Source organism: Leptidea sinapis, chromosome 18 (genome assembly GCF_905404315.1).
Source record: "Leptidea sinapis chromosome 18, ilLepSina1.1, whole genome shotgun sequence".
Lineage (NCBI taxonomy): Eukaryota > Metazoa > Arthropoda > Insecta > Lepidoptera > Pieridae > Leptidea > Leptidea sinapis.
The window spans coordinates 896,810-915,756 of NC_066282.1; the positions used below are offsets into that span (position 1 = coordinate 896,810).

An 18,947-nucleotide genomic window follows, 5' to 3' on the forward strand; every position below is an offset into this window, starting at 1 on the left:
CAGTTAAAGACTGTGAAGTCTGTGCTAAAGGCAAAGCAACAAAACTACCGTTTAATGCACCTAAAAATGAGCAACGTACAAATGAAAGATTAGAAATTGTGCATACTGATGTATGTGCTCCCATGAGGCAGCCATCGAAAGGGGGTTCCAAATACTTCATCACATTTACAGATGATTATTCAAGATATACAAGAGTATACACAATGAAAACTAAGGATGAAACTCTATCAAAATTTAAGGAATTCAAAAATGAGGCTGAAAGATTTACCAAAAAGAAGATAGTATGCTTACAAAGTGACAATGGGACAGAATATATTAACAATTATTTTGACAAATATTTGAAGGAGAATGGCATCAAAAGGAGACTTTCCGCACCATACACGCCAGAACAGAATGGCTTAGCAGAAAGAAAAAATAGGACATTGCTTGATAAAGCTAGATGTATGTTGATAGACGCCAATATGAAAGAAGTTTTTTGGGCTGAAGCTATTAATACAGCTAACTACTTGGCAAACCGTAGTCCTTGCACAAGTATTGATAACGCGACTCCATTTGAAAAATGGGTAAAGAGAGTTCCGTCAGAAAGACATTTTCACATATTCGGAACTAAGGCGTTTGTACATAAAAATGGAAAGAAAAATGGAAAATTTGAAGCCAGAGCGACACCTGGAATTTTTGTAGGATATTCGGAAAATCACAAGGCATACCGGATTTTCAACCCAAAAACAGACCAGGTAATGATTAGCAGAGATGTCAAAATACTGGACAAAATGTTTTATGAAAACGAGATCAAAGGAGAACAAAAACAAGATTTAGTTAATAAAAAGGAAATAGAAATTATATTTTCTCCTGAAAAAGAGAATGTAGAAGATAATAAAGATTTGAAAGAACATGAAATTGATGAAACTGACCAGGAATTGAACAATGATGAAATATTTGTTGACGCAACTACAGAAACAGATGAAATAGATCCGACTAGTTCTACTGATAAAAAACAGAGAAAACCACCAGCATGGCATCAAGATCATGAGATGGATGCTGAACAATCATTCCTCTGTGAAATAGACGAGAACATGGATGAATGGGAAGATGCAATAATAAGCGAGATTGAATCTCATCTTAAAAATAATACTATGAAAATTGTACACAGGAACGAAAGCAAAAATTTGATTGATAGTAAAATGATTTTAAAATATAAATATAATGCAATGGGAGAAATAGATAGACGTAAAGCACGACTTGTGGCGCGTGGGTTTAATCAGAAAGAAGGAATTGATTACACTGAAACATTTGCACCTGTTGCAAAAATGAGTACTCTTAGAATACTTATTGCACACGCAATTGAAAATAAATTTAAGTTATCCCAACCAACATGAATGTAAGCCAGTTTCAACGCCCATGGAGACTGGTCTGAAACTGGAGAAGGGTAATGGACACAGACATACAGAGATGGAGAATATACCATACCAAATGTTAATTGGATCTCTAATGTACTTCGCTGTAGCCACAAGACCAGATATAATGTTTGCTGTTAGTTATTTCAGCCAATATAATACATGTTTTGATAATACACATTGGCAAGCTGCAAAAAGGGTGATTCGTTATTTAAAAGGAACGAAGAATGTAACCATCAGATATAAACAATCAGGAATGGCACTAACAGGCATGGCTGACGCTGACTAGGCGGCATGTACCGTTGACCGTCGTTCATATATCGGTTATATTTTTAAGTATGGTGGTGGCCTTATCAGTTATGCATCAAAGAAACAAAGAACCGTGGCTTTGTCAACAGCAGAAGCCGAATATATGGCGATGACAGAAGCAACGAAGGAAGCTTTACACTTGAAATATCTGTTGGAAGATATTGGAGTTTTTCAACAAACTGTTACGATCTATAATGATAATTTGGCTGCATAGATGTTAGCAAACAAACAAATGACTGGTAAGAGATCGAAACATATCAGTATAAAGGAACATTTTATACGGGATTGTGTCCAGAAGAAATTAGTGACCATCCGTTACAAGGACACAGAACATATGGAGGCAGACCTTTTTACAAAGGCATTACCACAACCAAGATTGTTAAAGCTTCTAAAGATGATAGGCGTCACTCAGACCTGAAGGTCGTGAGGGGGAGTATCATAGAGGTCTTACTCATAGAAGAAGAAATTTGTGACTTTTGGTTACTATGACTACAAAGCAGTTATTACGTTGTCATGCTTATAAAAAGTTGTAATTAATTTATAAAATTGTTTTCTTTTATTAAATAATGGTGAATGCACTGATTTGCTCATAGTCTACTGCTGAAACTCTGCTCTATCTCATATAACAGAAATAAATATGACATTGGATAAAATAATCAAACGGCTTGACATGAATAATTTAAATGTCAACAAATGCAATTAAATATAAAATATAATAATACAGTTATAAATGAAATTGATAACGTATTTTTTTTGGGAATACATATTGATAAATATCTCAACTACACTAGTCATATTGACACAGTTTGTAACAAAATTAATCGTTTTGTCTACGTACTTAATATGTTAAGAAGAATAGGGTCACACAAGCTATCCGTTATGGCTATGGATCCGTTGCATCAGTTTTACCCTATGGACTACTAATATGGGGTAATGGTTCCTATATTCAGCGAGTTTTTGTTGCCCAAAAAAAAATCCTTACCTGCAATAGTAGGTGTAGGGCCACGCTAAATCTACCATGTATGTACATTTTCGAGCCTTGTAAATTTGTGCGTAACCACAGATATCTTTTCACGTCAGCTGTTGATGTGAATGCTAGTCTAGCTAGAATAATAATTAACAAGACAGCAGCATAGACTGGTTTTGAAACATTGTCCTAAAACAACATTTTATCTTAAAAATAGCCATAACATGTGTATAAAATTATATACAAATGTCCTCAGGACTTGAAAATACTGTCAAAGAAAATGTTTATACCAAGACTCTTTAAATGGCTGCTTGAAAATATTTTTTATAGTATCAATGAATATTTAAATAAGTATTAGGTTTTTAATATTTAAGATCTGGACATACCCTATTCCAAAGAAAAATAAATAATTTCATTTCATTATACAAACAATGAATTCAAGTTTTAAAGGTTGATTGATGCATCCAATATACGATATTATATACAGTTTGTTATTTATTACATGTTATGAAATATTTGATATTATTTAAACACGATTCATATATTGGAGCAGCACTGGATTGCAGTATCATACAAAATAATTTGTTTTAATATACAATTTACACTTTATATAGTTATAATACATACAAATTAATATCACAGCCATTGTATAATTGAGCCTCTATTGATTTAAAAAAGTGTCCGTAGAGTTTCTTGTATGTTCTTCTCACGAGCTCAACTTTTTCCGAACATATGGTAAATTTAGTAATTTAAAAGAAATATTTATAGTGACTATTCAAAAGCGCTTAGTTTAAGCCTAATTGAATAAAGATTATTTGACTTTGACAAAATTTCAAATAAATTTAAACTCGTTAAAATTTAAACTTTAAACTCGTCTAATATACCAACATGTTTATGCATAAAATTATATAAGTATTTAGATATATAAGGTGCCAGTCGTTCCGAAAACTTGGTATTAATTCTTGGGCGAGTTATGTTAAACGTGCGTTTCATTTTGTTAGTGGCAAAACCCGGAGTATTGAGAACATTTTTGTGCTCCTTCATTACACTAGCCAATATGAATAATTGTCGAACTCTTAGCACGCCGCATTCCGTATACAAACTGTCCGTAGGGTGTCGTCGTGGCTTCCTGCACATGACTTTTAGAAAGGCTCGTTGAGCTCTCTCTAATATTATTAGATGAGATTTTGCAGCTCCTCCCCAGACTGTTATGCAATACATAACGATTGATTGACATAGTGCAATATAGATTGATTTAAGCAATTGGCAGTCAGCTGAGTTCCTGAGTAGCCTTATGATATTCATGAGTTTTCTAACTCTTCCAGATAAGGATAAGATGTGCGGCAAGAAGGTGAGTTTTTCATCCAATTGGACTCCCAGGTACCGTAATTGTGTCGTCCTCTGTATCTTTGGACAAAAGCATGGTGCTTCTGCTGCTTTATCACATCTATGTATTTGAATGAATTCGCAGTCGGTTGGAGCACTAGCTTTTGTTATGTGAAACGACAGGTAATTCGTTTTCCCGGGGTTAAGAGTCAGGAGGTTATTATCTAACCAGTTAGCTACTACGGAGAGGCCTCTTTCCTACATGTGTTTTGCTTCTTTCCATGACTTACCTTTAAATAATGTTAAGGTGTCGTCAGCATAACAAACGATATCCGCGTTTTCAATGTTCAATTTAAGTAGGGAGTTCATGTAAATTGAAAACAGGGTTGGGCCTAAGATAGAGCCTTGTGGAACACCCACTGTGACCTCTTGCAATTCACTTATGTGTTTACCTACACGCAGACACTGTTTCCTGCCAGTTAGATAACTAGCAAACCACTTCAAAAGAAGGCCTCTGATGCCCATACATTCCAGTCGCTTCAAAAGTATTGGAACTGAGACAGTATCAAATGCCTTAGACAGATCCAAGAATACCCCAATAGATCCATGTCCACTGTCCATGTACCGTGAGATCAATTCTGTTACCAGTAAACATGCATCCTCTGCGGATTTTCTTCGACAAAAACCAAATTTACGATCACAGAGTAGGCCCTTAGATTCAAGATAAGAAGTGAGTCGGGAATTGACTACCTTTTCCAAAACTTTTGATACTACACTGAGCAATGAGATTGGTCTATAGTTTCCATGCACTTCTTTTGATCCAGATTTATATATTGGAATTACCATTGCTAGCTTCCATGATTCAGGAAAGACTCCAGTAGTGATACTCAAGTTTATTATATGAGTCAGCGGTAAAGTAATATGGTCCGAGTTTTGCTTAAGTACTACTGCTCCTATTTGGTCTATTCCTGAAGCACTATCTACTCGTAGATCGTTTAACCAGTGTTTTATTTCAGTCTCGTCAGCTGGTTTCATGAAAAATGATCTTATTGGAGTGTTTATATGTTTTATTTCGGATGCTAAATTTTCCTCAGTTTTTTTGATGTTGTCAAGAATTGTCTTAGTAAGTTGTCTACCCACAGATGCAAAATATTCGTTATGCAACTTTAAACAATGTTCTACTTCATCAGGCGTTTTAATTAATTCTTCAGCATTCTGCTGTGAGCGTTTATGATGGGTAATTTCTCCAATCACCTTCCATAGCTTCTTTTTATCATGTTTACTTTCTGTCAAAAGTGAGCGTTCGTAATTGTACTTTGTAATGTATTTGAGTAAAGTATACACAATTTATTTTTATTTTCGTGGAATAAGAAGGAACATGAGGCCACAGGTGTCGTGATGGTCAGTAATCCCTGACAACCATACTCCATATCACCACATCCAGAAAATTAATGGATGGGCTACCAGCCTTACCCACCACGGGGAAGAACGCTCGTTAAAAACCGCATTGTTGAGGGCATGATATCTTGTATTGAATTTAAATATAAAACACTCCACCTGATAAATACGATAGAAGACACAGTATGGAGCCACATTTCTACGCGATACTGGTTTGAACTGATACTGGAGTGCACCAGAAAAGAGGCTATAATATTATATAGCGCTCTAAATTGAAGTTTTATCTTGTTTTATTGATGACAGCTTAGCTTTGTCTTAGAATTGACCGCGGCATTTGCAATTGCTCGAGATTCCAAGTTCCTGTATTCGAATACTAGGTGAGGTATTAAGAAAAGTTTTGTCAAAGATCGTTGATACAATATAAAAACGTTCAAATATTTCAAAACGATTTATTTATATTTTACACAAAACCAAACTAATAAAAATATTCGAAATTCATCGACCTTCGTAATTTATTATGGAACTAAAATCATAAGATTGCCAGGCAATCCTTAATAAAATTAGCCGCCATTTCCGCTATCATAACAACAGGTGCATTCGTATTGCCACGGATGACCTTGGGCATTACACTAGCATCAGCTACTCTCAAACCTCTTATTCCTTTAACCCTCAGTTTGGAATCGAGCACTGTTCCCATCGCAGCCGTCCCCACAGCATGCCAGGCTGACGTAGCCATGGACCGTGCTGTGCATCGAAGGGCCTCATCACCGAACATCCCTCGACATTCTTCTATATCCAGATCTATCACGTAAGCATTCTTAGTTTTGAAGTAGGATGTGTTAGCAACTGCATGCGCCATCCGCATGGCTTCCGGATAGTGAATTAGGTCATCTTCATTACTGAAAGTACCAGAAAAAATATTTGGAGCTTCCTCAGCATCTTTGGATTTTAAAAGAACTCTCCCTCGTGATTTTGGTTTCAAGTTTACAACAGCAAAAGTAAAAATTTCCCTTTCTTTATTTTCATTCGAAATTTTTTCGCAAATATAAGGCTTGAAGCCAAGAATATTTACGCAACCGTGGTAGAAATTACTGCCTTTACCCATACAAGTTGGATACAAGGCAAAATCTGGGATGTTACTGGTCAAGTTATTGTACGACATGTATGCTGCGAGATCACTTCCCATAGCGTACAAGCCACTTTGATTGTACAAGTATTTAATCATTTCCATATACTCAGCTCCTTCGCTCAGTGTACAAGTTCCTAAATCTGCTGCTAAGAATGTAAGAACCATTATATGGTCATGCAAATTCTCGCCTACAGGCAAATCAACAATGTGCTTTATATTCATATTTTCTAAGTGTGTCTTAGGACCTATACCTGACAAAAGTAGAAGTTTTGGTGTATTAAAAGTCCCTGCAGAGATAATAATTTCTTTTTTTCCATAAAAATAATTTACTTCATTATCTATTAAGACCTCCACTCCATAAGCTTTCTGATGCTCTATTAGTATTTTAGTAGCAAAGGCACTTTTTAAAACCAATAAATTGTCTCTGTTAGTCGCTTTATTGAGTAAACCAGTTGCAGAACTATCTCGTTTTCCTTTAGTAATTGTGTGAGAAAATCTTCCCGCACCAATACTATGAGGATTGGTCATGTCTTTAATTAGTTTAAACCCCAATTCTTTAAATGCTTCAAGAAGTTGTTCAGTAGTTCGAGTTGTTTCGTACGAGCCACTCACTTCTATTTCACCATCGAAGCCATGGAGCTGTGCTAGAGAAATATCATTTAATATTCTTTCATCTGTAAAATACTCTGTTTTCTTGAAGTATTCCAGAACATTGGACCATCGCCATTCGTAACCGACGATTTCTGCCCATTCGTCGTAGTCTACGGGGTTTCCCCTAGAGTATATCATGTCATTAATAGATCCACTTCCTCCGAGCATCTTTCCTCTGGGCTGACGCTGAGATCCATATTGCAACGATTGACTGGAATAGTGATCATCAGTGGTGGTAAAGTTCCAATCAACCGGACTGAGTAACATTGACTCTCGGAAACCTGGAATCTGTAATTAAATAATATGTTGAATATAAATAATAAATCTTCTTAATATATATAAATTACGTGACACGTTGTTTGACCGCGATGCACTCCTAAACTAATGAACGGATTTTAATGGGGATTACTTCATGTAGTGAAGTTTAAACCAACTTGAGAGATAGGATAGTTTTTATTTCGATTTGGGACCCATAATTATCTTTATTTCCAATATTTCTTTTGTGTGGACATATTTTCTATGAGAGAATTTATTGGCGCATGGTTTGACAGTTCTGCTGTGTAACAATTTCATTATAGTTAACAACAGAGAGCAATGACGTTCTATACATAATATAGAACGTCATTGGCAGGGAGCATATTTTACAAAATAATTCTTGGTGTTATGAAATATTATTGACAAATACATAAAAACAGTATTTTATTTATTATGCACAGAACAACGTCTGTCGGCTCAGCTAGTATTATATAAGACAATCAAAGAATGAAACTCCGTGTTGACAGCGTAAATAAAGTCTCTGACCATTTGTCATTTTTTTTCCACAGTATTTTAATTGGACAATTCATTATTACTGCCTGGAAAAAGATATTCCCGGTCATAACGATCAGTGCTTCTTCAAGTTGATTATGTAGACATTGAGCTGAGGCACTCACAATGCTCTCGGCGGGTGGATCACCTCCGGCCTCTAAAAGCAGCACGGAGTACTCCTGCAGCTCCGACAGTCTGGCCGCCAGTGCTGCGCCCGCACTCCCTCCGCCCACCACGATGAAGTCAAAGCTGGTGCCGTCTGAAATTTATAGGATTTGTATGTATCTATAATACACTTACATCAACAGCGCACAAACACATACATCACTACAATAAGTCCTGCCTCCCAGTAGGTAAAGCAATTATAACGGATATATTACTTCTATTTGCTTTTTGCATTACTTGACTTTCCCCTTATGAAGGGCTAGAGCACCAAACCTTTCATACATGCCCTCTTGATCTTGGTAGTCACGCTCTGGCTGCTTTTGAATACCAGATCATTTCCAACAACACATCAAGTTCTACTACTACTAGTACATTTAGAACTTCTTAAATTAACAATTCCTTTTCTTATCAATAACCGGCACTAACCCTTGTTTGACTAGCATTGCTCTTAGTTATTGTTTCTTCTTTTTGTTAAAAAACAGCATGTTATGCTTTATAAAATATGAACTAAACTTCAGTTCAAAACATAACATATTTAATTAAAATAAAAGGTAGGAAATGTAACTCATAAGTAGGTATAACTATATAACCTAAATATCACACAAAATTATATTAAAGGACAATCAATGAAGTGATTATTACCGGACGCTATGAATTATGGTGTTACTAGTTATCACAAAGCGCTACAAAAGTCACGCTTCATGCAGTCAACTTTGCTGTTTAGTGCTATCAGGAGTTGCAAACTAAATCCATTGTTTCTTAATTGCCAATTGGCTATTAGGAACCAATGGACTGGAAGGTACTTGACTCTAATTCGGATAACGTGTTTTTTTCCCGTAATATTATTGAATATTGAGGATTATTTTTACGCTTTTTATGGAGAAGGATTTTCAGATATAGGCAGTAGGTATCTATACCCCGGTGTAGAAACTTTCGTCAAAATCTATAAAATCGATTCGGAGATATGTAAAATAAATATACCTACATAAATAAAGGTTATTTGTTTAAATAGTAAAAAATAATTGATATATTTCATTCTATATATATATAAGAGATTTCCACGTATATAGTCACTCATCACGATATCTTTGGAACCATTAGAGCTAAAGACTTGAAAGAACAATGGCGAAGTTTCATACTACAAAATATTTGAAATTGAATGGAAGCGTCTCAAGAACTGACGTGTACTAATTAATTCTCTATAATTTTCTGCATCTACTGACATTATTCATTTTTAGTTTGGAACCGGGATAATGGAGAAATAAATGATTATTTTGTTTGAGTTTTTAGGTTAGGTTAGTGAGATTATAATTTTTTAAGATTTTTAAGATTATAAAAATGGAAGTACTTAGTTTAAAAGTCGACCCGAGCCTTAAATTCGGGCGTAGGTTAGGCACACTTTAGAAGTACCTACGACTATGGATTGCGCATTTGACTTCCCTCTTATAAAATTACTTATAAAGCTATGGACAACCAACTCTGGTTTGTTGCAAATAAACTATATTACCATTGCATCAAGTACCTAACAGGTTTCCATTTTATCATAATATAATACTCAGAGTTGTAGACAGTACCGTAGACGTTAGGAATTAGGTATTTATTAACTATTTGCCTATGGTTACTAGTTCCTATCCTTAAACAGTTTTGGAATTGGTGTTATTTAGTGTTATTGTTGTTGGAACATTTTAGTTGGAATATAATAGATAAGTATAATATAGTTAGAACGGTAAAGTAATAAAAATAAAAACCTAACCTAAAAACTCAAACAAAATAATCATTTATTTCTCCATTATCCCGGTTCCAAATTAAAAATGAATAATGTCAGTAGATGCAGAAAATTATAGAGAATTAATTAGTACACGTCAGTTCTTGAGACGCTTCCATTCAATTTCAAATATTTTGTAGTATGAAACTTCGCCATTGTTCTTTAAAATGAATTAAATTACAAGATGCATTACAAATAATAAATTAAATAAAAAAAAATCAAACTTTGTGATGTTCCTTTAAACATTATACTTAATACATTCAGAGTGTCAGATAAATGGCAGGTGAAAAGATTCAGTAGTTAGTGCAGTAGTTTTTTTGTACTTCTTCTTCATTAACACTTTGAAAATTTTATACATATTTACAGCTTTTTTTTTTCTTTTTTTGACTTACTCATGTAAGCCTTTCAGTTTTTGACATTTGAGTATTTTTGTTGCGTCACTTTGCATATATTGTAATTGAAATGATTTGTAAAACAACTATAATGTAAATCTTGACTTAAAAGAGTGGCAATGAGTTTCTTGCTACTTCTTCTCATTAGCTCAACCCTTTACGAAGTAGCAGTAAATTCAATAAGAAACAATATTTTTATATTTTTTTTTTTGACATTCATAAGTGTCATTTCTGTGACCTACATGAATAAAGTGTTTTTGAATTTGAATTTGAATTTATACTTTGTATATCAGCTTGCGTTGGCCAGTTCTCCTGCAGCAAGCACTGGGAAGCAGCGAAGAACTGCAGCGCCGCAGCGATGGTAGAGCCGGCACCTCCGGACCCAAGCGAGGAGCACATCCTGGGACCTCCACCATGCAACATCATTTCATGCTTATTAAAACACCATGAAGCTTATAAACTTGATGAGCATTGTCTAAGAAACCTATATTATATTAATATAAGACTTGATTTCCGCGAATATTCCCCGGAAAACCTGCGAAAACACCAATCGTATGCGTCTCCAACTGCAGGCTAACAAATACGTACTCAAAATCATAATACTGAATGAAAGAAAATAGCTGGTGGATATATGGATGGAAGCTATGAACTAAACTGACCTAGTTATTAGAGTTTAAATAAAATAATAATAAAAGATACCTACTTGAACTCCATTTAATATTTTATTTTTATTCTTTTTGCAAAGCTTAAAGCTAGGGTCATTAGCATATCTACGTCTCTCGCTTTCACCACACCACCAAGGCTTCTGACATTTTTCAGTACTTGGTGGAGAAGACAAGATTCCGGTTGGGGGTCGAAAAGTTGGTGACGCGTCACGCAGTAGACTTCAACTCTTTTGTTGTGCGCGTCCCGACAGAACATATATCAACCTTCCTGGACGTGCAGCTGTGGCCGAAGGGGGTCGTGTTCCGCAAGTATCGCGGACGTCCGCGTCGCCGACCGCCGGAAGCTACCGAACCCGCGCCTCACATCGCCGCGAAAATGTGACGTAGATTTAAGTTATATAATATCTTATGTATGTTAGACTATAAGGTATTTATTTTATGGACCTTGTAGCCTGATATAAAGGAATTAATAATAATAATAATAGTCATTAATAAATTACATCACACAAGTTTTTTTGTGTTTGTTACGGGTTACGTTTGTAAAAAACACTCCCCCTGCTTTGGCGTTTTTTACACGTTATAAAAATATGAAAATAGCTTTTTTTCATTTTTCATTTGAGTGATCGGCGACGACTTAAACCAAAAAGGATGTAGGTACTACGTAATAAGAGGCGGGATTGCTTATGTACAAATTGAATGTTGAAATAGTAATAATTACAGTATGGCGATTGGCGACGAAGTATAAACCAGCTAATTTTAAAAGCGAATAGTTGTTTAAAACGTAGTGTATTTCAGCTATCTCCGTGTTTTACAACATTATAGCCGTCATCTGTCAATCTGCCAATGACTGTACGTTTCATACAATCGAGTGAATCGCTTTTTTCTTAGAGAGTTAAGACATAAGCCTTATAAATAGAGTAACTTTGAACGTCACAAAGCTTTTCATCGCTAAAAGTATTTTTGGATGGCTCCATATTAACTAATACTTAAATTTTGAAGTCTAATTACAATTTCTCGCTACTTTATGTATTATCCACTATAATACATAAAGTAGCGAGAAATAGTTACTTATAATGTGTATGTTAGACTATAAGGTATTTATTTTATGGGCCTTGTAGCCTGAAATAAGAGGATTTATTATTATTGTTATTATTATTATAAACAGAGCTAGGTACATACACAGAGTTTTCAAGAAGAACGCCACACATTTAGATACACACACAGATACTCTTCATGATCGATCATTTGCAAACACAACTGATTCACTATAATTAGTTACAAGATACTTGTATACTAATAAGATTATGCTTAAACATATAACTACAAACAATTTTAGATGCGTTTTAGATTTATTAGGACTTGTTTATTATTTTTGTGTTGCATACTTAGTCTGGCCATAAATACTGATACAATAATAAATAAACAAAATATTACATTTGAATTTGGAATCTGTCATTTTAATAAGATTGTTCATTGAGTTTTCTCATTTTGGCGCCAATACATGGTTCAATATATTGCGATATAAAAATAAAGTGGGGTGATAACAATGATATTTAAAAGTATAGATAGGTTACCTAGACAACATTCGGTGTTTGTAATTGATACACAAACGCACACATGAATAATTTAACATTGCAATAGCACACTACACTACGATTACATGTTGAAGAAGGATAGTACATGCAATTATCGCAAGTGAAAAAGAGATAAGTTTAATTTGCTAATTGCTTCGTATTTGCATAGCAAAAACACAGAATCATTCACCAGATATGATTTTTTTCCGTACACCGTGATTTATGCATAAAATACGATTCATTCATGAGTTCATGTAATAAAACTACATTTAAATTAGGTAAATTAGGTGTTATCGATTTTAAAAAAAATAATTTCATATTGATTATAATATATAGCCATATTGATGATTTAAATTATTTGTACATAAAATAATAAAAAACATATGGACATATCAAAACAAAACCGAAATGTACTAACAATAAGGGTTCCATTTTTACAATTTTACTAACGACGGCCCCCAAAAAGTTTAAAGTTTACAATTATTATTTCTTGTATATTATATTATTTATGAATGTATTTTTATTGAGGGTTTATTACAATAAGATAATGGGAGAAACAGAAAATGATCCATTGATTCTTCTGCAGTTAGCAGGGGATATACCGAAAGGGCAGTGTTACTGAAAAAACTCCTACGCAAGCAGATAGCATTTACTGTCTACGTCCGCTACCTACCCTAAAACTTGTTTTTGTAGTTTGATAGTTCAGCTATACGCACTTGTTTATTAAAAAATATTAAATTTCGTATTATTACGTATTCGTTGCAGTGAATCAACAACGCCTTTTTTACATCATTTCCTAAATTGTCCTAAAATATACTACCTCGATCATCCCGCAGCAGACAAGGTAGTTGCGATATATTCGGAGTATTATCGTATCGTTCAAATATGTGTCGTTGTCGATTTTGCGAGTAGACCTCCTGGTACGTTACATACACTCCAAGATTAAGTACTAATAAAATATCAAATAGCCTGCTATTACTAATCTCATTCTATACCACCTTTATTATAAGACTTTGAAAGCCAGAACTTATTATAATCATCATAATATTATTTAAGAAAGACGCTCACTAACTAACAAGAAAACTCAAGTTCCGCAATCAAGCGGTTACGAATGCTATGTATTCTGCCTACGATTTCACTTCTGGTTGATTAATCTATGACACATACTATTTGTCCTCATCGCGCTGCAGTTGACATCATAATCTCTATCTTGCTCGTACCACCACGTTAATAATTCGAGATTTATTTGTAAATAAGAAATAAAATCGTGATAAAATACAAATACGACGTTCTTTTATATACTTTCGTATGGTATGAAATACCTTCACTCTTATATATCTTGGAAACATAGTTTTTACATTTTCTTAAGACACAGGTTGGCATTTTAGATTATTATTGTCACGCCACGAATACGTTCCGATTACCTCGCTGCTATTAGCCGACTAAATGAAATTACGACAATTGTCTGAATTTGTCTGCAACAATTTGCGCTCGCTAGTGCGATATCTACCTCTTTATTGTATATAATATCATTGGGTGATAAAGAGAACCGAATCGCTGTGATTGTATTGCACAAAGTAGGTATGGAGCCAAATGCAATTTTTAAAATTCTCTTGGCATTAGTACAATGTTTGATTACCGGGCTATTAATAGGTCCCTAGAATGAGACCAACTGTGATAGAAAAAGATCTGGCTGTCCACGTAGTATTCGTACGAAAAAGGTGGTCAAAGCAGTAAGGGAAAGAATTCGAAGAAATCCTGCCTGAAAGCAAAAGATTCTATCTCGGGAGATGAAAGTAGCACCGTGAACCATGTCGCGTATTTTTAAAATTGACCTAGGACTTGCAGCCTATAAGAGACGTACTGGTGATTTCTTAACTGATAATTTAAAAAATAATTGGGTGGTAAAATCGATAATTCGGAGTCCCTAACATAATCTGTACGATTGACAGTGAAGAATTTTCCCATGGAAAGAGTGCGTGCTTCTATTAATGACTGGCCTCAACGTTAAAAGGGCTGTATTGCAGCTAATGGGGTCTCCATGGGGGCTTCGAATAAGCTTTTTATATTTTAAATTGTTTTATATTTATGTGTTAAAGTAACACACTGTAAAAGTAATGTTATTTGCAATAGAAATTGTTTTTTTTCTTTGTTTCAGTATTTATGGCAAGAATAGAATTATAAAAATATATAGGTATGGTGTATCCGGGTTAGCTCAGATACCGGGTAAATCCGGATACTCAGTTATTGTTGTGTCACACCAAACACAAGGAGAGCAAAGCATCGAAAATAGCGGGGTACACAAGCGAGGGCGAAGAAAAAATGACGTTTCGTTGTATGTTCCCACTTAAAAAGTTTAGAAGTTAGGGTTATCTGGACCCTTTATCCGAAGTAACCCTGATGCACCTTTCATACTCGTACACATTACTTCTTAATAACTTACCAACGTATAGAACGCCTCTAATATTTCTACGAAAACGAAAATAAATCCCAATCTGTATTGTTCAGTGTCAAGCAGCACGGAGTCGCAACTGTTGTTCTCTGTCAATCATTGCATTTACGTTATCTATTATCTTTACAATCAGTAGGTAGTATATTAATATCGAAAGTTGTAGGAGTGTTTGTTTGTTTTATTTAGAGACTTAAAAAAAGGAGGAGGTTCTCAAAGCGAGGCTATTTTGATGATGCTATTTTTATTTGACAGCTGGTGCTTTCCCTGTGATTCGTCCAGTTTTGACAATGCCATCCATGATAAGACCAAAAAGTCTTAAATTTGCACTTAGTATATGCCCGACAAATGGACGATCAACTCAATATCACGCCAACCGATTGATGATTAATTTTTTATTGGAAGCAATACTTATAATTCAAGGGTAGTTTATGTTAAGAGAGTTTGGTTAGGTTCTGATTATGGGATCCATGACAAAATAACGGAACTCTTCAATTATTAGGAGCAAATTAACGATACTAAGCCAAATCTTTTATATACTATCCTATTATATTTCTTATTTATAAGTAACCTACCGTAACGTCGTTATGTCAAGTAATTGACGTAGTCATAAAAAAAAGGATTATCAAGATCGGTTCACATTTAATAAAAAGGGGTTAATAAAAAACATCTTTTTTGAAGTTGGTCAAAAATGTATCCACATGAATAAAACAGTAAAGTGCAGTAAAGTGTAATATATGTGCCTAAAACGTATCTATTATTTAAAGCCTAAATAACAAGTAAAAGTGTTGGCAAAGGCTATTAAAGTGAACCAACAAAAATTAAATGATATAAACAACGTAAAGTTTATGGCGTGATAAAGTAACTGTAGGTATATAAGGAATTACCATAAGAGTTCAAAAATACAAAAATAGTTCGGTACTTACATGAAACAATAATTAGTACTGACCGCAGAATATTAAATAGATCATATTAACATTAATATTATTATATTTAACCAATTTGAGCCACAAATTCAGCACATTGAGATATTGTCAATATTTGTGTTAAAGTGAAGGTGACTGTAAAAAAATAAGTAATAAGACTGGTTTTAAATAAAGCTTAAGAACCATTTACTTTATTTTTTTGTTCAGTTTCCTTTAATCGTATATGGCGCGTGTATAAAACAACCGATTATAGTTTAATAGGTACCGAGTTCGAATCCTGTAGAACATTTTTTTTTGCACGCAGTGTGTCATGAAATATAAAATATGTATGGTAAAATCGACTGTAGATTCACTTGAAAAACTACTGATGAAATAAGTCACCCCGATTGACTAGAAAATAGCTGTCATGATGAATGAAATAAAGGAACTTCAAAACCAGTTCGACAAACTCCAGATCGAAAAAAAAGCAGTAGCATCGAATGATGTGAGTAACAGCGATACCGGTCGCGAAGCAGGAGACGGGTGAAAGACGGGTCACGCGCAATGCGAGGAGAATCACGCACAAATCGACAACCCCTAACCCTGCCGCTACCCCGCCTGCGCCGGCGCACAGCACAGCTATACAGTCGCAGCATGCGGACGCGCCAGTAGTCACTCCACTGACCAGTCTCAGAATAATGCCACTTTGCGACCGCACGTCAGTCAGCTTGCGGTAACTCCGCAGCGCAGGCCTCCGCCAGCTTTACCGGTAGCTCCTCCCAACCCTAGAGATGTGAAAACGGCAGAGCATGCGAGTGACCATGACGAATAGAACGAAGTAAATTATAAAAAAAAGTGTCCGCCGCGGTGGCGCATCGTAATATTAGGAATGGGTGCAACCGATAAAGAACTATTTATCTGTAGAGAGAGTCAGAAAATTACACGCATGAGTTTTCAAGTCCGAGACAACATGAATAAAAAGAAACCAGGCCCTTGCTATCACTCAAGAGAACTAACCCGATCCCATACCCACTACTCGTCGTTCTCTATCTCCGTAACGTCCATTCAATTCGACTTTCAGCGCCTGACCATCACACGTAACGCCACGCCACCACCTAAGTTCTCAATAAAACGCTTGTTCACAATAGCGAATAAAGCAAACTTTTCGAAAGCCCTTGCATCAGTTGACTGGGAATCATTATAGAGCGCGCAGGAAATGACTTTCATGCACTAGCAGAAGCTCTGCTGGCCTTAATAGTTAATAAATTTGTAGTAAGTTTTCTAAAAGGAATTAAGAAATTTTAAAAATCTGTTATTAGACGTCTTAAACTTTAAAAAATCGTTTCTTAATAATACTGACCTAATTGCTATCACCGAAAAATATTAAAATAAATATAAAACAATGTTAAAAGAGAAAAGAACTAAATACTACTCTGGTCTGATTCGTGACCATCCGAATAAAGCAAAATGTATGTGGAATGTAATTCATTCAGAACTTGGCCGAGGAAACCGTGAGAGAATCGATTATACCAACCTTATACGGAACGCTGATGGAGCTGCTTTAAGCAGTTGGCTGATGCAATGAATCTCGAGTTCACTACCGCCGCCAGCAAGTACGGCGCCCCGTTGGCTGATATTGCTTACGCATACAACTGTCTCTGTACTAAATCGAATGGATGTAACTCGTCGATAAGGCTTACGTATTTTACCCCAGACGAGATAATGCAAATTGTTATTAAGTACATAGCCCCTAAGAAGAGTACAGACTTGTATGGTATATCAGCTAACCTACTCCGTGCCGTCGCTAACCCACTTGCATGCATAATTGCCTACCTTTTCAACGCCTATTTTCGCAAAGGTATAATATATCCGTCTGCTCTCAAGCGAGTATACATATCCCCGCTATATAAAGGCAAAGCTAAAATAGTTGGCATCAAGTCTTACGGGCTGATACCGATAGTCCCCGCCTTCAGCAAAATATTCGAAGTGGGTTTGAAGCACAGGCTCCTGTCCTTCATAGGAGATCGCGACTTGACGACTGACAGGCAATACGCCTACAGAGCTGGACGCGCCACTACGGACCTGGTGCGCGAGGTGGTATGGAGGCGGGCCAGCTCTCCTGTGCTGCGACTTCTCGCGCGCGTTTGACTTAGCTGGTCACCAACTTATCGCTAATAAACTTAACTATACGCGGTCCGGCCCTGTCCTTGGTACTATAATTCTTGTCCAAGAGATCTCAGACTGTTGTAGGGCAAAACGGAAGCTTTAAGTCATCTGAGATGGTCACGACCCTCGGAGACCCCCAGGGCTCTTGTCTGTCTAACACTCTGTTCAGCCTTCTGCTAAACAACTTGCCCGAAGCGGTCGGCGACGCAGAGGTATTTATGAACGCAGACGACGTCGCCGCCATTGTCACCGCACAGACGACATTCGAGTTGCAGCATAGGCTAAGCTCAGTTGTTCAAAAACTTGAGCAGTGGTTCCGATCAAACGGTCTAGCTCTGAATAGAGATAAAACTTGTTTTATGTCATTCTACCTGAATGGTACACCACCGCCGCCTCTCACAGTCACCGCGGGCGATGCCCCAGTAGAGATAGTACAATCATTGCTCGGATTTTATTTGGATAGTAGCCTCACCTGAGATGTCCACATTGACGAGCTCTGCTCTAGACTGGGTCGGTCGTCTTTGCATTACGCCGGCTCGCCAGCACCGCATTTCGCAGCGTGATAGTCTCGTGCTATCATCGTATCAATTACGATTAGCTAAACGTGCTGTTCGTCTCGTCCCTTATTGTCATAAAAAAAAGTGTGATGATGCTTGATGTGAAACGTCGGGTGCAGGCGAATGAGCATCGATAGCGATCAGTTATCACACGGACGTTACATGAGAAAGATTCAAGGCTCCGTGGATAACTACTGACTGATAAGCTTAAGTTGAAGGGCGCCACGAACGCTGTTTGGATTGAGGTTAAGTGGACCACTTTACTGTCAGTCATTATTCAAATTGTTTATGTAATTAGGGGTCATTCCATTTGAGGCTACAAGTTTGT

General features: G+C 36.0%; 1 protein-coding gene across 3 annotated transcripts; it reads right to left on the bottom strand.

The window, feature by feature from the left end:
- Nucleotides 1-5,827: 5,827 nt before the first annotated feature.
- Nucleotides 5,828-16,927, bottom strand: LOC126969625 (ecdysone oxidase-like). Of its 3 annotated transcripts, none has more exons than XM_050815176.1 (4): nt 14,986-16,927; nt 10,585-10,710; nt 8,107-8,240; nt 5,828-7,462 (listed from the first exon to the last, which is right to left on the bottom strand). In XM_050815176.1, exons 2-4 carry the CDS (start codon nt 10,700-10,702, stop codon nt 5,924-5,926), a joined length of 1,791 nt encoding a protein of 596 aa, XP_050671133.1. In that variant the 5' UTR covers nt 10,703-10,710; nt 14,986-16,927; the 3' UTR covers nt 5,828-5,923. The 3 variants fall into 3 exon arrangements, with proteins under 3 accessions (XP_050671133.1, XP_050671134.1, XP_050671132.1); XM_050815177.1 differs by lacking the exon at nt 14,986-16,927 and adding an exon at nt 12,148-14,694; XM_050815175.1 differs by lacking the exon at nt 14,986-16,927 and having other exon boundaries at nt 10,585-10,840.
- Between the last annotated feature and the right edge of the window lie 2,020 nt (nt 16,928-18,947).

Bases quoted from the DNA above. Each gene is read 5' to 3' on its own strand.
- LOC126969625 (XM_050815175.1), bottom strand. From the start codon at position 10,729: ATGATGTTGCATGGTGGAGGTCCCAGGATGTGCTCCTCGCTTGGGTCC. The intron at 8,241-10,584 runs GTATAAATTCAA...TATAAATTTCAG, and splicing joins AACGCAAGCTGATATACAAA to ACGGCACCAGCTTTGACTTC. The intron at 7,463-8,106 runs GTGAGTGCCTCA...ATTTAATTACAG, and splicing joins ATCCACCCGCCGAGAGCATT to ATTCCAGGTTTCCGAGAGTC.